Below are 21,560 nucleotides of genomic sequence, written 5' to 3' on the forward strand. Positions count from 1 at the left end.
TAAGAGAAATGCCAGATATTCCCATTAGGAGAAACTTCTGAGGGCATCTAATACAATTTGGACCTTTACAGGGTATCCCAACCAAGGGGTAATCCAGGTTCTACTCTGTCCTGAAATATCCCATTGCACTTTGGACAGCTCTAACTGTTAGAAAACCTTTCCTAACTAGAAATCCAAATCTGTCTCTGAAGCTTCTGCTCTTCTAACCAACACTCCTTTCACAAATGATGATCTTATGTTCTGAGACAGAATATATATTCATCTCTAGAGTTGGTCAACCAGATAGTTTCTATTCAAGATGCCAGGACAAAGGAGGCAGTGTGGACTGGGGGCAAAGGGCCCCCAATAAAGCCAATTATAAGGTCCACTCTGGCTTGAGAAAAGCACCTCCTCCTTTTCCTTGAAGAGCTAGGAGACTGGAGTGCAGAATAATGTGCACAGTGCAAGATGTGGTCTCTATGTTGACTGCTTTTGCTTAGTTGTCTTCTTTACTATATGGGAAGGGTCACCAAGTGGTCATGGAGATATCGGGAAATGAATTTGATGTAAAAACAAAAGGCATCCCTATTTTTTCTTTCTTTCTTTAAAAGAACATGGGTAGCAGATTGAATTGCATGCCATCTCTGGGAGGGAGGAGGGAAGGAGACAGAAAAACAATGTGGATCATGTCAATTCAGAAAACTTAGGTGAAAATATGTTATTACATGTAATTGGTAAAAAATAAAAATAAAATATCATGGGAAAGAGCAGCTAAGTAGCACAGTGGATAGAGCTCCAGATGAGGCTTTCTGAGTGTAAATCTGATCTCAGACACTTCCTAGTTGCATGACTGGGCAAATCACTTAACCCCAATTGTCTATCCCTTGCTGTGTCTGTCTTAGAATTCATACGAAGACAGAAAGTAAAGGTTTTAAGAAAAAGAAAAAGAAAAGAACATGAGCTCTGAAGTCAGAGGACTTGGTTTTAAATCCTGCCTTCCATAACTGGGTGACTTTGGGCAAGTCACTGGATTTCAGTGTCTTCATCTATAAAATAAAGGTACTGGACTCAAGGGCTTCTAAACTGCCTTCCATTTCTACTGATTTCTTTGGTGTTGTGCTTTATACAAAAGTGTCCCAAAACTCTTTGTGCCATTTCAAGCTTTAATAATTTTTTCTATAAATGAATGGGGCACTATGGGAAGATCACTGGCTCTGGAGTTCAAGGAAGTGAGTTCAAATCCCATCTCTGAGGCTTACTATAAATGAGTCAGATTAAATGGCCTCTCTTTCAGCTCTAGAACTGTGATTCCCAAGAAAACTTCTAAAAATACAAATGTACAAGATAATGATTGCCCTGTGCCCCAGGACTGTCATTCTGCGTGAAACAAATGAAACTCCAAAGTCTTACAGCCTTGGCTTTCTTCTGCAGATCAACTATTTGAGAAAGAAGATGGGTGATTTCTTCTTGTTGCCGGGAAGCGTCCTCTGTTTTCTTGGCCAACTCTTCTGAGATACTGGCAATCTGGACATTGGCATCTCCTGAAATCACACAAGAAAAATAATGACGAAAGAAAGGTCAGAAGAGCAGTACTTGCCAATCCCTAAGGTGGAGCTGGCTACAGGGAGGGATCTTAAACAATTATATACAGAAATTTCTCAGTAAGAGCCAAGATAATATTTTCATCTTATTTGTTCCTTTCTTTGTGCTTTTCAGAAGTGATCATCTTTACATTATATGCCTGGAAGTTAGGTAAGAAACATATTGATCATATCTGTTATTTTACAGATTGGAAAGCTGACCCAGGGGAATGGGAAATTAACTGACTTGTTTATGTTCCACAGGCCAAGAACCCAGATGCTGGTGCACTGTTCTATACGTCAAACTATGAGTAGAAATGAAAACCAGGGACTTGTAACAAAAAGGATTTTTAGGCAGGAATAACATAGTAACTAACATTTACGCTGTGCTTTCAGGTTTACAAAGTATTTGACATATATTATTTCATTTGATCCTCACAACCCTGGGAGGTAGGGGCTATTATTATCATCATCCCCATTTAACAGATGAAGAAAGTGAGGCAGTTTCCCAGGCTCACATAGCTAGTAAGTGCCAGAGATAGGATTCTAACTAAGGTCTTTCAAATCTGATACTGTCATAAAGAATATGTGAAAGACAGTATGGTGGATGTTGTTCAGTTCAATGTGGATTTTCATTCATGTCCAACTTTTTTGCGACCCCATTTGGAATGTCCTTGGCAAAAACACTAGAATGATTGAGCATTTCCTTCTCTAGCTCATTTTACAGATGAGGAAACCAAGGCAAACAGGGTTAAGTCCCTTGCACAGGGTCACACAACTATTAAATGTCTGAGGTCAGATTTGAACTCAGAAAGACTCATCTTCCCAATTCCTGGTCAGGCATTTTTATCTGCTATGCCATCTAGCAAGCCAAAGTTACCCATCACTACAAAATTTTGATGTCAGGAGGTAGAGCCTAGCCGATAGAGCAGCAGGAGGAGGTACAGAGAACCTTCAACCCAAAAAACCTCCTCCAAACAGATGTAGAAAATAAACCAGACTGAATCCAAATGAAAAACCAAAGGGGGAAAAAACACAGTGAGTCATTTTGGCAGACCAGGTCAAGATAGGGAGATAGAAAGGTCGATGGCCAGTGGTGTCAGGGTATGGCCAATCGTGCATCACAAAGAGGACTCCAACACAAAAAGAGGCAGTATGTAGTAGAATCTCTCCACTGTGTCACCTCGCTGCCCCAGCGTGGCGTAGCAGAATGGAAACTAGCCTATGGATTGGGATCCTCTACTCCACTTCCAATTTTGCTACTAACTAGCTGTTTGAGCTTGCCCCACTGACCCAAATGAACCTACCATGAGTTTTGCAAAATCACAGAGCTAAGGTGCTGGTCTCAACTTATCCTGACCCCAAGATCATCACTCTGCTGACTACAGCATTTGGCCAATTCATGTAATCATTCTTTACAGTTCACCTTTCACCATCAAAATCTCTTCTACACACTTACATGGAATTTCAAGATCACCAGCCATTTGGCCTCAGGAGAATAACTTAACCTTTATTTGCCTCAATTTTTCCAACTGTAAAATGGGAAACATAATAGTATTTACCTCTCAGGTTGTTATGAGGATCAAATGAGATACTTGTAAAGCACTCAGCACTGTGCATGGCAATAATAGTATGTAGTTAGACTGTTGTACCCCAGGATTATGTTCCCCAGAATTCCTTTCCTCTCTCTACCACATGGCATGCTCACATCTTGTATATAGTTGGATGCCAGCCCTCTCTCTTCTTCTGCCTCTCTTGGGTAAGCCTCTCTTTACTGAAGGGTTTTTTCTTTCCTCTACTTCAAGTGATGATTAATAAATCTTATAAAAATATAATACTTGGAGTATTGGCTATTAATTTTTAATCTTACACTAAGCGCTATATAAATACTATTTATTATTGTTATCATTATCATTATTACATCTAAGGGGTGTCAAGAAATTTCTCAGGAGTTTTTAAAACCCACATAAAAAGGCATTGTGTCTAATCATTAGATCTGACCATATTCATTTTAGTATCTTGCTGATCTCCAAGAAACACTCTGTTTACATTTTTATCTAATCATGGAAACTTGTGAAAATAAAAGTTAATGTGATATTTGTTTTTCAAGGGCAAAAGGTTTGACATTTTCCCCAAGTAAAACACTTGAAAATACAGCTTTCTCCATATTTTAGGCAGATCCCTTTGCTGCTTATTCTCTCCTTATTCTATTTGATCACTCAAAGGTTCTAGAAGAAAGACAATGGAGAAATTAAACACATACATAATTAATTAATGATGAAATTAATGAAATTTAAGAGAAAAATAAAGGGTAATAAAATTGACCACCTCACATGTTCTCATTCATTTACCTCTCACAAATCCTTAATAAGAAACTATCAGAAACAAGGAAATTAATAGGCTCCCTTCCTTATTATTAATTTTTTTTAAACCCTTACTTTCCTTCCTAAAATTAATACTAAGTATGGGTTCCAAGAAAGAAGAGGAATAAGGCAGTGGAAGTTAAGTGACTTGCTCAGGGTCGTACAGTTAAGAAGTGTCTACTCCAAATTTGAACTCAGGACCACCTGTCTCTATTTCTGGCACTCAATCCACTGAGCCACCTAGCTTCCCCTTCCTTATTAAGACTATTAATTATTATAATTATATTATACTTAATATTATATATACAAATTATAATATAATTACTTATTATTAAAATTATTCCCCAAGGGAATAGGCAAAAACCAATATGTTTTAGGAACAGAAGCAGAGAACAATGAAGATGCAAAGGTTCCTGTGTAAAGAGCCTGTCTCTGAATAGGGTGGTGGCAGATGCCAAGGAGTAGTGACTAAAGCAGAGAAAAATACATACTCAGCTCTTTGACACAGTCATTAACAAGCTGTTGTTCCTTTTCCTCGTATGTGATGGTTTCAGTCTTCAGTTGGCAAGCCTGTACAAAATGGAATCACAAATTCCACGGTTAGGACTTAGCTCCTGGGGACGGAAACCTCTGCTCACTGTCAGATAATCTGTCAGACATAGATGTACAAAACGACCAATTGGAGGGCTCTTTGGGCAAACCTCCAGCAATCATTTCTAGAAGCACATCTGAGGAAGGCTCCTCGGTAACTAACACTTCCTTACTATGGATTCCTCTAAAGCCTCCCCCCATCCCCATCATCACAAAAGTCACTTTTATTGAATACAGGACAGAGGATGATATTAATTGTGCCATCAAGGGTCAACACAATGATGGAAAAGGTGCAAGCTAAATGGGAACCTCAAAGTGATCTGGCCCAACCCACCTCGTTTAGGGACGAGGGGACTGGGGCCAGGAGAGTAATGAGTAACTTACTCAAGGTCAAATACCTCTCAAGTGATGGAGGAGCCCCAAATTCAGTGTTCTTTACAGTGTACCAAGGATATGGGATAGATAGCCCTAGTTATATGGCCTCATCTCATCTCACACATCTATATTATTGAAATCAGTCATAATTCAGATCTGTAAAAATCTATAGGCAGGAGAAATAGGTCTCAAACACTTCTCCTCAAGGGCAAAGACTATTTCCTTTTTTGGCTTTGCATCTCTGGCACCTGATGGTGCCTAGAACATAGTGACTGTTTAATAAATTCTTACTGATTGGCAAATTAGATGGAAATTTCTAGGGGACATGATCAACATGAAATCTGCACCTGGTTCTAGCCATTTATTCTTAAACTTTAGGAGGGGAAAGGCAGGAAAAGCCACTGAACTTGCCCTGATGGCTTTGGCCATAATCTTTTTCATCATATTTTGTTTTCTTACTGCTCTGTATTTACCATATATAGTATATAATAAAAATAATCTAATAATTTGTTATATATTATGTTTAACTACATTGTATCATATCATTATATTATCAAAGCACTCTGTACCTATTATATTCTAATATATATATATATTAAAACAATTCAGTAATGTTATATATATTATACCATGTCATATCATTACCACAGTACTTTATACTTACATTTATTATAATATATTATATTATAATATAAACAAATATATAATATATATAATATATTTATATATATAAATATATAATACATATAAATAAATATAATATAAACAAATCATATATTATGTTACATTATATTATATAGCATCATACAGATGTTATATATATATATATCATATCATATATATGTATATATATCATACCTTATATGATATATTATAACATATCATATTATATTATATCTTATTATATTATGGTGCTCTGTATTCATTTATTATATTACTCATTCCTCTCCAGGATATATCATCTCTATAGGACTTTGTCTACCCTTTGTCTATCCTTCCTTCCCTCCCCATATTACCCCTACTTTTCACCTTCCTTTTGTGGTTCTCCCCCATTAGCATGTGAGCTCTTTGAAGGCAGGGATGATCTATCTTTCTGCATATATTTGTATTCCCAGCATTTAATCTCTGGGTAATCATTCAGTTTATGCTTGTTGACGTGAGTTACATGTCATCACCATTTGTGTTTGTGTCCCATCTCCCCATTAGATTCTAAACTCCTTGAAGACAGACACCAACAGGCAGATATTTTTAAAAGAAAGGTTCGTTCCAATGGAAAGCATCTAAGAGGTAATAAATGAATGTTTGTAGAATTGGCCTTTCCAAATGAATATGTTTTCCACAAGTGTAATGAAGAAAGTGACCTTGAGTTCACAATTCATGCCAGAACTTAATATCATTACTCTCTTCTGGAAATGCATATTGTTTTTTCATTGAGATTTCAAAGGACAATTTCTTTGATGTAGCCACAATTTTATATGTCTATATGTGTATGTGTGTAGGTATGCATTATGTTGTGCATAATTTTATGTGTGTGGATCAATTTATGCATAAGGATCAATTTCCTTCTTTGTATTTACATTCAAAACTGTTAGCTCAGAACCTGGCACATAGTAGGTGTTTAATAAATATTTCTTGATTGGCTGATTGCCCAGAGATATAAATCATACCCCTTTCCCTCATACTTTCACATGGGATCCATCTTCATGAGTTTCTGTGGCTAAAAAAAACATCATTTGGTAGCAACCTTGGGGTGATGAGCCTCTCTGAACTTACCTGGGTGACCCTGGCAAAGTGTCTCAACCTCTCAATCTCAGATTCCTCATCTATAAAATAGAGATAACAATACCTTCTTTTGCTGCCTTGTTTTATGTATCAAGAGATAATGAGTGGAAAATGCTTTATACACTATAAAACATCAATTAAGTACAATCCAATCAGCATTTACTAAACAGCTGCTCTGTGTGAGAAGTAGCTTGCCAGAGTAGATAGAAGAGCCAGCCTTGTACTCCAGACAGCTAAGGTCTAAGTCCCTTCTCTAATACATACTGACTGGATGACGCTGAGAAAATCACTCAATCTCTCAGTATCCCAAGTATAAACTGCAAAATAATTGCCAATGAGGAAATAGTTTCCTCCCTGGGATCTCCCATTTAAAAAAAATGTGCAAAGGCACTGAGGATATAAAGACAAAATTAAAAAAGAAAAAACATAACAATCCCATAATCCTTGCTATCAAAGAAAAGGTGGAGGAGGTATTGTATACACAAGTGACTTTGAGGAAGGAGATAGCAAAAATAACTCAGTGGATCAGGAAGGACTTCTTGTAAGAGGTGTAAGGGATTATTAGCAAGGCCGCTCCTGTGCTCAGCCACAACTCAGAGCCTTCCTGGTTTCACAGGATTTGCTAGAATTTGTGGTCTACCAACGCAGCTTTCAAAAACCTGGAGGTACCTCCACATTACAATAAGTCTGTGATCAACAGACCAAAAAAATAACAGATGATTTCATTAGTGAAGTATTTAAGTATTACCCTTAGTCATGCTTAAGTGATGATCTGAGACCTGGTTTAGTCCTACACAGGATACCACTGCTGGTATTAGCAGAGTATTTGTTCTCCCAAGTAAAGGAAAGTAGAGTTCCCACCCTTGTGGAAAGAGATAAGGGGAAGGCTTCACCTCTGATCGAAGCACAACATTCTCTTCTTCAAGGTCTTTTAATTTCTTTTGAAGAGAATCCAGATGAAAATAATTCTGCACTGAGGATGAAGACTCATTCCTTTTCAACCTGGTTTAAAAAAAAAAGAAATAATGGAATATTACTGCACTGTAAAAACCAATGGATATGACTACAAAGAAGCATGGAAGACTTGCACACATTGATGGGAAGTGAAGGAAGCAAAATCAGGAAAATGATATGCTTTAAGACTATGACCAGTATCCCAAAGAGATCATAAAAAGGAGAAAGGCCCTACTCATACAAAAATATTTATAGCAGCCCTTTTTGTGGTGGCAAAGAATTGAAAATTGAGGGAATGGCCATCAATTGGGGAATGGCTAAACAAATTGTGGTATATGATGCTATGCTACAAGAAATAATAAGTCAGATGATTCCAGAAAAAGCTAGAAAGACCTACATGAACTGATGCAAAGTGAAGTGAGCAGAACCAGGAGAACATTGTACACAGTAACTGCAATATTGTGAAATCAACTATGAAAGACTTGGCTACTCTCAGCAATACCATGATCCAGGACAATTCTGAAGGACTTAGGGCAAAGATTGCTATGTAGCTCCAGAGAAAGAACTGTTGGAGTTGGAATGCAGACCAAAGCATGCTATTTTTCACTTTAGTTTATATGTGTTTTTATTTGGGGGTCTTGGTTTTATATGAGTATTCTCTTATAACAATGACCAATACGGAAGAGAGTTTTTGTATAATACATGTATAACCCCAATCAAATTTCTTACCATCTCCATCCAGTAAGGGGGAGGGAAGGGAAGGAGGGAGACAATTTGGATTTTATAATTTTAAAAAATGTATGTTGAAAACTGTTGTTGCATGTTATTTGGAAAATTATATATATATATACATATATATATAACTATGACCAGAAACAATGAAACTTCATTATATATCAAGACTAAACTAAGGCTAAATTCAATAGGTAATAAAAGAAGGTATTTACCCTAACTTCTTTAGCCAAGAAACTAAAGTTGTGTAACATTTAATAAAATGTCGATAGTTTTGTGAGTGGGGAATTAGAGAGGTAATGATACAAAAGACAGCATTAGAAACGTATTTGCAATATCAATAATATGGAAATAGGTCTTGACCAAAGACATATGTAAAACCCAGTGGAACTGTGTGTCTGATATGGGAGGAGATTGGGGGGAGGGGAGGGAAAGAACACGATTTTTGTAATACTGGAAAAATACTCTAAGTTAATCAATTAAATAAAATTTTAAAAAAGAATCAGAAAAAAAAAACAAAAAGAAATTTGCAAATGAAATGACAAGTTGTTGGTTAGAAGTTGTGAATTTGTTCTTCCCACCAACATTTCTTCCCACTATCTCAGCAAAACAGCAAAGAAGGGCTCTACAAAGGGAAGGAAATAAGTATTTATTGAGTATCTACTAGGGACTGGGCACTGTGCTTTTACAAACATCTCAGGAGCTCTTTAGGTATAAAAACAACCATTCGCAAGTCAGGGATATTTCCTTTACTCTTCACAATTCAATATTATCTTTCCAGAAAGGTTTGTAAACACTTAAGACTCAATATTTTTCCCTTCCAGAGCTGTAATTCAGCTAAGCTTCACTAATATAACTAATGTGCTGAGGTTCCCATAACCTGAAGCAAGCAGTTCATCAATTACCCAGAGTAATCAATGACTTGGCTGCCAAGAGATCAGGTGGACAGATGACAACTGCGACTGTGGCCCTGTGGGGCAATCATGCCTATTCTCTGTTCCCTCACAACATGATTATTTCTAGAATCTAATTATTCAGGCCTGGGTGCCATTCACTCATGGGCTAGGCTTGCTTATTTTATTTTCAAGGACTCCTCCACATTGGAGAGGAAATATGGAATAGTACACTGAATAAAGAGCTGGCTTTGGCATCCATAAGACCTGCCTCTGACACACTAACTGTGTGTATTCATGAATAAATCCATGAACTTCTCAAGTCACCCTCTCTAAGTCTCTAAGTTGAGGAACAGAGTCTATTTGCAGTGGCAAACAGGTTCTTCAGAGTTTCCTATATTAATGGCATTAATAAAATGTGAGGGGTTAGAGATATTAACTAGTTTTGCTGAACTGTTTTTCCCTCTTTTATTCTTTGTAAGGGAGATTTTCTGTAAATGGGGAATTAGGAAGTTAATGTTACAGAAGATAGCACTGAAAGTATATTTGCAGATGAAATTATAACAAGTTGTTAGGGAGGGGTTATTCATTTCCTGTCCACTGACAGTTTACAACTACTGCTTAATCAGCTAACTTATCTGCCAAATATAGTTTTATTTTTCACTGTAAATATGTTCATTTTTATTTATAAAAATGCACAAGCAATCCATTTGGGTTGGTGGTATACAGAACACACAGAAAAGTGTGTTAATTATTGTGACTTCTTTCAAGTCTAAATGATTTAATAAAACTTTTTTTGTTAAAATAAATCTTATCTGGGGGCAGCTAGGTAGCTCAGTGGATTGAGAGCCAGCCCTAGAGACGGGAGGTCCTAGGATCAAATCCGGCCTCAGCCACTTCCTAGCTGTGTGACCCTAGGCAAGTCACTTGACCCCCATTGCCTACCCTTACCACTCTTCTGCCTTGGAGCCAATACACAGTATTGACTCCAAGACGGAAGGTAAGGGTTTAAAAAAATAAATAAAAAATAAATCTTATCTATCTTAGCAAACAGCAAAAGAGAGTTCCAGCAAGAGAAAAGGGACAGGAATAAGTAATTCCTTAAAGTTCCCTACACTGGTAAAATAAAAACAATTCCATACTTGGAATTTGTACTTTAAAAATATTTCATATCCTAGAAAAAAGAAGCAAATATCTATCGGATGACTTTAATTCCACATTCCTCACCCCAGTTATTAAATCAGTCCATTACAGGATCGTAGACAGAGATTTCAGAATCTATCTAGTCTCACCCCTTTCACCTTACAAACAAGGAAATTGAGGACCAGACAGATACAAGATCAAATCCCAGGTCCTATGCCTAGGCAAGTGACCACCATCAATCTCTCAGTCTGAAATAACCCTTTCACTAATGTATTTTACTTCATCTCTTGCTTCCTTAAAAGCATCAAAGGAAAACTGTTGGTTTTGTACTCCTGGGCCAGGATGTTCACTTACGGGGTTGAGCAGACAGACTCAGGCTCACTTTCTTCAGCAGCACTGGTATAGAACTGAAGCAGTTCATCCTTCATAGACAATTCATGTCGCAATTGAGATACCTGAATGAGGAGAGGAGTCACCGGCTTCGTTCAGTTTGCAGGAGATGTGCTTCAAGAACCAAACCCTATAAATACTCCAATTTCCCATACTCTCCCAAACATACCTCTTTAATCACTTACCTCTTGTCAAAACCAACAATCTTACAAAATATCCCTGATACACTATCTTATATTCACTTTCCGTACTAAGCATGGGAAGATGCAGAAAAAAGCAGAAACAGTTCCTGTCCTCAAGGAGCTTACATTCCAATGAGGGAAGCTAATAAATAATTAGGTTTCTTCAAGATACACACAAAGTAGAAATAAAGTAGCCTTTGAGGAAAAGGGACCAGAAAAGACTTCCTGTAGGAGTACAGATAAGGAATAAATACCTCAACATCTCTACTTTTAAGAACTAATTTCATGGGCAGCTAGGTGGTGTAGTAGATAGAGTGCCAGGTCTGAAGTCAAGAAGACTCATCTTCATGAGTTCAAATTTGGCCTCAGACTATGTGATCTTGGGCAAGTCACTTAACCTTGTTTGCTTCAATTTTTTCATCTGTAAAATAAGCTGGAGAAGGAAATGGCAACCCACTCCAATATCTTTGTCAAGAAAACCCCAAATGGGGTCATGAAGAATGGGACAGTGGAAAAATGATAAAACAGAAGAAAAAAAAACTCCTAATTCCAGGGAAAGTTGATCTTATTCAAGAAAAAAATCAAACTGCCTTTCACTTAAGTTTATTTTTACTTATGTTAATAAGATTAGGATGGAGCTTGAGCGAGTAAAGGAGATTTTTAAATACAGCATGGTCTCAATTAGTGTAAATAACTAATGCCTGAAGTAGCTATATGTGTTCAAAGACACACTAGTTGAAATAATAATTATGTAAAATACGGTCACTCATTCCAGCCCAATGGAAATATGGAGGGCAAATTCAAATAATGTGGTCACAAAGGGATAGGGGCAGGGTTGTTCCATTAGTCCTACTAATTGGAGCACTGGTTGTTTCTTGGACTTTCAACTAAGAGACTCAGCTAACAATGTCTGGAAATCTAATAGCAATTGAGTTTTAGAAACACACAGATGGGCAAAGTAGGCAATTGTGCACATCCCTCTTCATGTTAGTGCCTCCACTCTATTGATTATTCTTATTCAGCTTATTCTGTCTCTACCTATTTCATACATAGTTTGCATGCTGCCTTGCATGCCCATTAGAATGTGAACTCCTTACAGAACCAGAAGAACATTGTACACAGAGTCTGACATACTGAGGTACAATCAAATATAATAGACTTCTCTACTAGCAGCAATGCAGTGATCCAGGACAATTCTGAGGGATTTACGAGAAAGAACACTATCCACATCCAGAGAAAGAACTGTGGGAGCAGAAATGCAGAAGAATGCTTGATACCATGGTTTGATGGAGATGCAAGTGAGATGTATACTCTAAACGATCACCTTGGTGCAAATATCAATAAAATGGGAATAGGTCTTGATCAATGACACATGTAAAACCCAGTGGAATTTCTCATTGGCTATGGGGAGGGGAGGGAAAGAACATGAATCATGTAACCATGGAAAATATTCTAAATTAATTAAATAAAGATTTTCAATTAAAAAAAAGAATGTGAACCCCTAGGAGGCAAAGACTATCTTGTTTGCCTTTTTTGTATTATCAGTACTTATATCCAGCCTACCATGAAAGAAAAGCTTTACTAAATACTTATTGACTAACAACAAGTTATATTGCTAGGTAACTGATAAAACCATTTTGCTCCTGGTAAAATCAACTCCCCACTCAGAACAGGTTTCCAACACCCTCTGCTCTGACGGGGTGATTCCAAATCCATCTACAGTCAGCCTCCCACTGTTCACCATACAACTGTCCCACAGAGAAGTCACAGCAATCACAGCACTGCTTAACTAGACTATGACCAGAACAATCAATAATAACTAGCTAACTATTTTATGCAAGAGGGAGGCAAGTAAATGGCATAAATCAGACTAAATATCACAGGATATTTACAAGTCATTGAATCCAACCTCCATACTTTATAGATGAGGACAATGAAGCCCAAAGATGTTAGTTCAGTGACTTGCCCGAGGCCACCCAACTAGTTTCCATTGAAGAGTATTAATAAATATAGTTTTAAATCTTCTAGCAAAGTTTACAATGGACAGTAATTCACTTTGAAGAAATATTGTCCATAACGGAAAATCTAATGGGGATAAAGACAAGAAAAAGTAGGATAAAAGTAGAAGATACCAATCTTATCCTACCATGAGAAGGATAATTAGGATGAGTTTCTCCTGGTTTTTTGTTTCAATCTCTCCTATGGCTTTGCATCAACTAGTTACTCATGAACATGACAACCCCTTAACATTATGCCTATGGTATATATAATTTTATATGCATATATGTGTATCTATATATGTGTGTATATTTTATATTTATATATGCATACACACATCATGGCGGTTAAGAATATGGTGCCCCTACAATATGGAAAATCTGTGTTAAACTTTTTGGTCCTCATAGAAATCTGAATTTTTTTCTCTCTCTTTTGTAGGGTACTGTAAGTACCACCTATTATAAATTTTGGGTAAAGTCTGCATTTCTGAGTTTCTAAACTTTTTCTGTGTTGTCTATTGGTCTTCACATGTTGTCTGCAAAACTCCCCTCAAATTCCCATTTGATTTCTTATGCTGACCTGAGATATATTGAAACTGCAATGGGAAAAGTCACCTGTGGAAGGGCTAACTGTATTATTTACACATAAAATGAATCTAGACATTGATGAAGGTGACACACCACCTTCTCCATTATATCGTGAGCTCCTTGGGGCAAAGGCCATTTTTACCTTTCTTTGCATCCATAGCACTTGGCATAATGCCTAGCACATAATATGTGTTTATTAATAAATACTTTCTGACTGACAATTAGTATTATTAGAAACGGTTCATATCAATATAGCAGTTGAAGATTCATTAAGCATTTTGGTCATAAAGATTGCCTGAAGGATGTGGAATACCTAGCACAGGTGAGGAATAAGCCCAGGACTTCATTTCATGGAAGGAACTAATAGACTTGTTTCATCCTCATCAATTATCCCTTGAAAAAATACCCAGTATTTCTATCAGACCTCTAACTATACCACTGACCAATCAACCTGGAAGCATTTATTAAATGTCTTCTCTGTCCTAGAGATCTGCCTCAGTACTATCAAGAAACATTCAGAGCTGAGAAAGGCTTTGTCCTCAAAGAGATTACACATTATGATAGTATCTTGATGTTGGACTTCCTCTAGGTATTTTCCTAAGTGCCTTAGATATAACTGCAAAGGCAAGAAAGCCTCTGCCCTCAGGAAGCTTACATTCCATTACAATATCATATCTGGTCATGTATCTGGGACTTCCCATTCTGAATAGCCTCACCTCTTCCCTGATATGATCTACTTGTTCTTCAAGCAGTTCATTCCTCTCCGTCAGAGTTTTATTCTTCTTCAACAACGACTGGCCGATCCGAGCAGCTAATTCTAAATCCCGCTCTTTCTGTCAGAGACAAAGAGGAAAGAGAACATGATGAAACATCCATCTCCTCATTTAGTCATCAGCACTGAGTCCTCCCAAAGTCCTTCCTGCTTTCCCCCATCATATGCCGGAAGAAGGGATTTTTGTGAAAGCACAGGGGAAAAAAAATCCTATGTTAAAATAGCAACTGATTATTCATTGTTCCTTTCTATTATTTTAAACCCTACAAATACAGAAAAGCTGTCATTTATCTACCTGAGGCATAAAAATGGAAGAGAGGTCTTGAGATCAAGCGGAAAATCTATTTCTGTTCCTAAAGATTAGATGTCTATGCATGACTTTTATGGGAATGACTGCTTCCACAAAGTGTGGAATTTTTTTTAACATATCTAGAACATTTCAGTAACAGAGTTAAGTTCTGCTCTAAGGACCTAGACTAAGGAAATAAGAAGCATGTTATACTACAAATTTTGTCTTTATAATTCTTTTTGATAGACATTTTTAAAATATCTCCAGGGAACCTAAGAATTTTGTTTTCAATTGCAAGTTATCAGGCTTTATAAGTTTTGGGAAATGTTTGAAATCTCAATTTCTAATAAATGGCTATAGTATCAGTTCAAACAAAGAAAATATACAATGTTAAGAATTACATTGTTAACAATCTACAATGACATTTCTGAGGTTCACAAAATCACTTGGAGTCCAAGTGAATGCAAAGGAATATACTTAATTTTATAAAGTTACCAGGAACTTTATAGAAAGATGGTGGCTAATACAAGCAGCTGAATGGGTACAAATATCTTGTGGGCAGATGTCATTACAGAAGGGAACTCGGACGCAATGTATCACACGCCTGCATTCTGGAAACACTGTGGGTTCTAAAAGCTAGAATCAGACGAGTCAATCATTCAACAATTCTTGATGAAATGCTTGTAATATATCAGGCACAGCAATAATTGAGGGGGGGGGATGGGGGACATAATGAAATGGAAAACATTCCCTGCCCACAAGACACTTACATTCTAATAGCAGAGAGAACATATACGTATATTGGCACACAAGAAGAAAACAGAAAAGATGCCTGGTGTTCTTAGAAGCTGGGAGGGCTATAAATATGAAGAGTTCAATTGACAGCCCCAGGATTCACACTGAATTTGTCTATATTCACACTGCAATTTTTTGATGAGAAAAATGACAACTCCCTGGGGAGGTACTTTTACTAATTCTGCACTGAATGATATGTTCCCCAGATAAAACAATTAAGCAAAGAATTATTTTGCAAAGCTGCAGGGAAATGCCATTGACCACAGCCTTCCTCAAAGGTCTTGCTCAAGGATTGTAGCATGAAGATCCCAGCAGGCATCAACTCAGCAGGTTTTCTCACCAGCTGGAAAGACTTCAACTACAGAGTAGCCAACAGATTGGGTCTCTGCTGTTACCCCAGGCTAAATACAAAGAGACTCCAGGCAATAAGGGAAAGGGAATTAGTATTTATTAAGTGTCTATTCTGTACCAAGTACTGGGCTAAAGTGCTTTTAAAAAATCTCATTTTAGTTAACCTTGAAAAAAGTTTTTTAACATAATTATTGCAGAAAGATATAAAAATGTAAAATGGCCCCCAGTCCCCTTCTCTTTCCCTAATTATGAGATAGCAAAGTGGCAGAAAGGGGGACGGAATAAGCTAAAGAATTATATGGTTCTTAGATTAACCTTATAACCATATAATATATATACATACATATATATATATATATAAAACCATATAATTCTTGAGCTTATTCTGTCCCCTTTTTTAAATTTTAATCTCAACATTTAAAATGGACAATGGACCAATGAAGTAGCTTTATTGAGAAAAACTGAATCATACCCACGCTCATTTCTTTACTATACAAGAAACAAAGAAGTTATTCCTATATCTAAGGACCCCTAGAGGTTCTCCCCAGAAAAGTAATTCAAAATGCTGGCATAGTTGGCTTTATTGTGAACCCAAAGTCAACAGGAAACGTTCTTTTACAAGACACTCGGTCATCTTGCCTTGCAGGTCCATGTGTTTAAGAGAACAGTATATGAGATGCATAAAAAGAGAAAATAGGCCATTAGGGAAAAAATCACAAAGCTAGAGAGGCAGGTCATAATGTCCAACCCTTTCATTTTGCAGGAGACTTAGGCAGAGTAAGTGGTCTAACAGGGAGTAAGTATCAGAGGTGGAATTTGAAATCAGGATGTTTCCACTAAAAAGGCAGAAATCCTTCTGCTCTGCTGAGGTTGTAGGTTCTGTGGCAACAGCCATGATAGAAAATGAAGAATTAAGGGAAGAATATGAAGATGACAAGATCCTCCAAGCATACACTTTAAAATTTGGTGACTTTTTTTTTTTAATTTAAAACCCTTACCTTCCATCTTGGAGTCAATACTGTGTGTTGGTTCCAAGGCAGAAGAGTGGTAAGGGCTAGGCAATGGGGGTCAAGTGACTTGCCCAGGGTCACACAGCTGGGAAGTGTCTGAGGCCAGATTTGAACCCAGGACCTCCCATCTCTAGGACTGGCTCTCAATCCACTGAGCTACCCAGCTGCCCCCATTTTGGTGACTTTTATGCAAAAGTAAGCCCGGGAAAGGATGACCCAAAACATGGGAAAATCTGGTTTGGCATTAAATAATGAAGAGTCCAAAGATTTACAAGATACTTGGCAGGCTCCCAGCTGCATATCATAAATACTTGCCTTAAAAGGTAAGTTAAAAGGTACTGGGTGTGGTAAGCACTTTACTCTACTATAAAAAATTAAACTGGCAATAATTTGCCAGAAAGGAAACAGATGCTTAAGGACAGCAATCTCTTCAGAATTAGCTGTCTCTGTACACAGTCGAATTATTGACTGCAAAGGGCAAACGACAATGTAAACACCAAACTAAAAAATTGAATAAAGATGATAAGGCATCATCTTACCACAAGAGCTCCAACTTGGAGTATTTATACCAAGCTAGTAGCTCCAAAATTTTCTTCTATTTTGTCCACCCACATGTTCTTTTTTTTTTTTAAGTGAGAAAGATGACAACTCATGATGGGAGGTGCAGCCACTTATTTTAGTGGCCTTTGCTAAATCTGAATTTGAATGGCATACTCTCAGTGTAAACCAATGAAGCATTCTTTTTCTCTTTAAAATAAATTTGTAGGGGGCAGCTGGGTAGCTCAGTGGATTGAGAGCTAGCCCTAGAGACGGGAGATCCTAGGTTCAAATCTGGCCTCAGACACTTCCCAGCTGTGTGACCCTGGGCAAGTCACTTGACCCCCATTACCTAGCCCTTACCACTCTTCTGCCTTGGAGCCAATACACAGTATTGACTCCAAGATGGAAGGTAAGAGTTTTTAAAAAATAAATAAATAAAAAATAAATTTGTAATGAATTTTTTTTTAATTTTATTTAGTACAAAAAAAGTAAACAGAGGGAAAAAAATTCAAATTTCAGAAGGATTTCTGCCTTTATAGTGGAGACATTCTGGTTTTAAATTCCACCTCTGATACTTACTCCTAATCTTGGTCTCAGTTTCCTTATTTGCAAAATGAAAGGGTTGAGCAGTATGACCTTGGAGGTCCTTTCCCTCTCTAGATTTGTGATCTTTTCCCTAAAAGCCTCTTTTCTCTTTTTATGCATCTCATATACAGTTTTCTTAAACACATGGACCTGCAAGGCAAGATTTATTTTAAAATTAATTTGTAATGAATTTTTATTTTCCTCAACTGTAAAATGGGGATAATAATAGGACCCACAAGGTTGCTGTAAGAGAACAAAAGAGATGTTATTTCAATCATACTTAGCACAGGAGGCACTAAATAAATGTTTTTCCTATTCCCCTCTCAAAGATAATCTGCAGATGATGAAACAACAAACAGATATGATATAGAAGGGATAGGCTGACATTTTTACAATGATCTATACTCAACAGTAACAAGAACTGAAGCCCAATAATTTGATTCCTATCATCTAATAGATATTTATAGAAGAAAGTGGAGATGATATTCCAAAGGATTAAGCCATCAAGAGATGCAAAGTTTAATCAAATAAAGGAAAAAGAAACCTGTCTCTATATTTCAGGGCACTCAATTGTTAGAAGTACTCAGATAAATTTGTGGATACATCAAAGAGGGGAAGATTCTCCCAAAATTAAAAATAAAAAATCATAGCCAAAGACACCATCAACAACTAACAACCATGTTTCCATACCTAAATGGCACTAAATTTTGTTATAAAATATTTAGAAGAATGCTCTCTAAATGTATGAAAGTATCCTCAAAGAAACATGGGAAGGAAGCAGGCAGACTTTCTGGTGTAAGCATTAAAATTATGAAACTAGCTTTCATATCAATTATTTTTATTTATAATTTATTAGCTTGTTAATAATTTTTAATTAATAAAGTTTATTAAAATTACTAGGGTAGGTAAAAGATGAGAAATGGGTAGAAAGATAAGAGTAAAACAGTCTAATCTTGCCCCTACATGGGTGCTGTCAGCCCGGCCTCCAGCAGCAGCTTTCTTGGGAGGGGGAGGAGAAGGGAGAGAGAGAGGGAAAGGGAGAGGGGGAGGGGGAAGGGGAGAGGGAGGGGAGGAGAGAGAGAGCACCGGAGCACACAAACACTTCCTCATTCATCCCTTTTATCCTGTCTCTCTCACTTTTGGGTCAGATTCAGAGTCATGTCAGGATCAAATTCAGAGTCCCCTACGTAGGTGACATAGGTGACACAAACAACAATTTAGGGAATAATAGGAAAAGAAAAGAAAAAGGAGAAAGAAAACAAAAAAAATGATTGATAAACGCATTGCCAAAAAACCAATTAGGGGGCACTACCCTTTGACATAAGAGTTTACATTCAGAATAAATGGTAGGTCAGACCCCCTTCAGTTCAGTTCATTACATCCCAAAGTTCACTCTGGATCTCTTGAAGTAGTGTTCAATTTCTGTAAGCATTCTTATGGCATCTTCTCCAGAAGACTCACTTTCTGGTTTTGGGGTGTTAGCAATTATCTTTTCCTAAAATTTCTTTAAAAGATTTTAAACTTTGGATTTTAAGGTAATTGCACAACCCCTCCCTTAGGAGGGAGTTGACCAACACTAGAACCATCCCGGGATGCATGGCTAACCTATGAGGTATATGAATCAATTCTTAAAAAAAAAAAAGTCCAAAAACCAAATAAAAGAGAAAAAATTAAATTCTGGAGACAGATAGATAGACAGATAGATAGAAAAATAGACAGACAGACAGACAGATAGATAGATAGATAGATAGATAGATATGAAAATCCTATGTATATAAAATTATTAGTAAAAATGAAACCATAATAGGCTCTTGAACCACTAGCAAGGGCCAATTAAACATGCAGGGCAATTGCAGCAAAAATCCTACTTACCCATTGGCATCCAGGACTACAGAAAATTGCCATACTATAAAAGAAAAAGGTGAAAAAAGTCTGAAGTAAAAAGGAAGTATGATTCCCTGGTCTGATTTTACCTTCAATCTCAGGGAGAGGGGAGCCAAAATGAAAGCCAAACAAAGGTACTTATAGAACTCCAGCACAGGGAAATCCAACCTCTGGATTTGCCAAATAGCCGCTTCCTCAAACATCAAAACAAGTTTGCTTGGCGTACAGTCTCATCAGTCCCACAGGGATTGTTGGTCTCCTTGACCTTGTGCTTCTTTGCACTGTGCAGTGGCTCCTTAGTAATTCCTTCTTCTTAAATCAGACACAAATATTAGCTAAAGTCCCCTAATACTTAACACACCAGGCAGGTTTCCATGGTCTAACGTTTTGGGGTATGACTTGGTATTAGGGCTAATAGATATTGTAAACCTATCCTTCAAAATAAAAAACATTAATACTGACTTCATGTACTCAAGTACAAAAAAAAAGAGGGGAAAAAAATCAAATTTTCCATAGCAAATATAGAGAAAAAATTTTAAAACAATTAAAAAAACCAGAAATCCATATACACATTGCATTTGACAATGGGTCAGCCAAACAGAGGAATAACACATGGATTTCTCACTCAGAAGTGAGCTCTATTTCCTCTCTAACTAGGCCATAATCCGCGATGTGAGTGTAAAAGCTTGTTATAAACTGTAGTATAGCAACCCATTCAGATTCTAAAAAGTACCACAATTCCCCAGATTATAAGAGCCCACTTGTTGATAGTAGCAAACAAACCAGTTCCTGCAGTCATAAGAGGTTCCATCAGTTACCATTAGGAGTCACATGAGTCTCTACAGTAACTTGTTGTGTGCCATTTAAAATCTTTTGAAGCTTGTGGATATTTATCATGATTACTCCAGATCTATTACATAAGAACAATAAGATTGATTAATAAAGGCACATGCATCTCCCAATTTTGTAGAACTGTTTTTGCTAAGGACTCCATCTTTTCCTGTAGGAAAGAGATGGCCTCAGTAGTTTGGGAGATGGCTTGTCCATGACAAAACAGAGCTCTCTCTGTCTCTGGTGACCAACCAAGAAAGCTGCTGCTCGAGACCAGGCTGAGAGCACCCACATGGGAGCTAGATTAGACTATTTTACTCTTATCATTCTATCTATTTCTCATCTTTTACCTATCCAAGTGATTCTAATAAACTTTATTAACTTAAGGCCAGTCTCATAATTTTAATTCTTACACTGGAGATGACTTTCTATAGCAGACCACAGCTTTGCATCCATATGGAAATCTGACTGCAGAGAAATGGAGACAATAAGATCTTTCTGTGCTTATCCTTTATTGATTTTTTAAAAAGCATTTGACTCAGAACAAATGCATCCTTGAAGGCACTGCTCGGGGGGAAAAAAAAAGGGTCTCCTATGACAGAAGTGATTACAAAGATCTTGATCCTTTTGGCATTGGATTGAAGGAAAGTGACAAACAACTGTCATACTGTCACCTAAGATGCTACCCAGTGGCACAAAATGAATCCTGTGCAAAGACCAAACCAAGGAATTCCCTTCTGATTTTTAGGCTCTCCTAACATTCCTTTTTAAAGATAACACTGAACCCCTAGGCATAAACTCCCAAACTAGAAGCCTCTAGACTTTGACAAACAGCTGGAAAGGCATGAATCTGGGTGGTATATTGATACTATAGACTGGAGAAACATTTCAGAAGGACAATAAGTTAAGCCCAAACCACTCACTGCATCAAAAGTCTTTGCTGGGTACCAAAAT

At 37.1% G+C, this 21,560-nt stretch overlaps 1 protein-coding gene across 11 annotated transcripts in view; it reads right to left on the reverse strand.

Annotated features, from left to right (window-relative positions):
- The window catches only part of TRAK1 (trafficking kinesin protein 1), a 257,382-nt gene that overhangs the window by 40,439 nt on the left and 195,383 nt on the right, over window positions 1-21,560 (reverse strand). For all 11 annotated transcript variants that reach the window (XM_056800219.1, XM_056800220.1, XM_007505048.3 and 8 more), the window contains 5 exons: window positions 14,266-14,382; window positions 10,747-10,847; window positions 7,564-7,672; window positions 4,414-4,492; window positions 1,390-1,520 (listed from right to left, as the gene is read on the reverse strand). In XM_056800219.1, the coding sequence (XP_056656197.1) occupies window positions 1,390-1,520; window positions 4,414-4,492; window positions 7,564-7,672; window positions 10,747-10,847; window positions 14,266-14,382 (537 nt within the window). The remainder of the gene's footprint in view (window positions 1-1,389; window positions 1,521-4,413; window positions 4,493-7,563; window positions 7,673-10,746; window positions 10,848-14,265; window positions 14,383-21,560) is intronic.

Source organism: Monodelphis domestica, chromosome 5 (genome assembly GCF_027887165.1).
Source record: "Monodelphis domestica isolate mMonDom1 chromosome 5, mMonDom1.pri, whole genome shotgun sequence".
In the NCBI taxonomy this organism is placed as follows: domain Eukaryota; kingdom Metazoa; phylum Chordata; class Mammalia; order Didelphimorphia; family Didelphidae; genus Monodelphis; species Monodelphis domestica.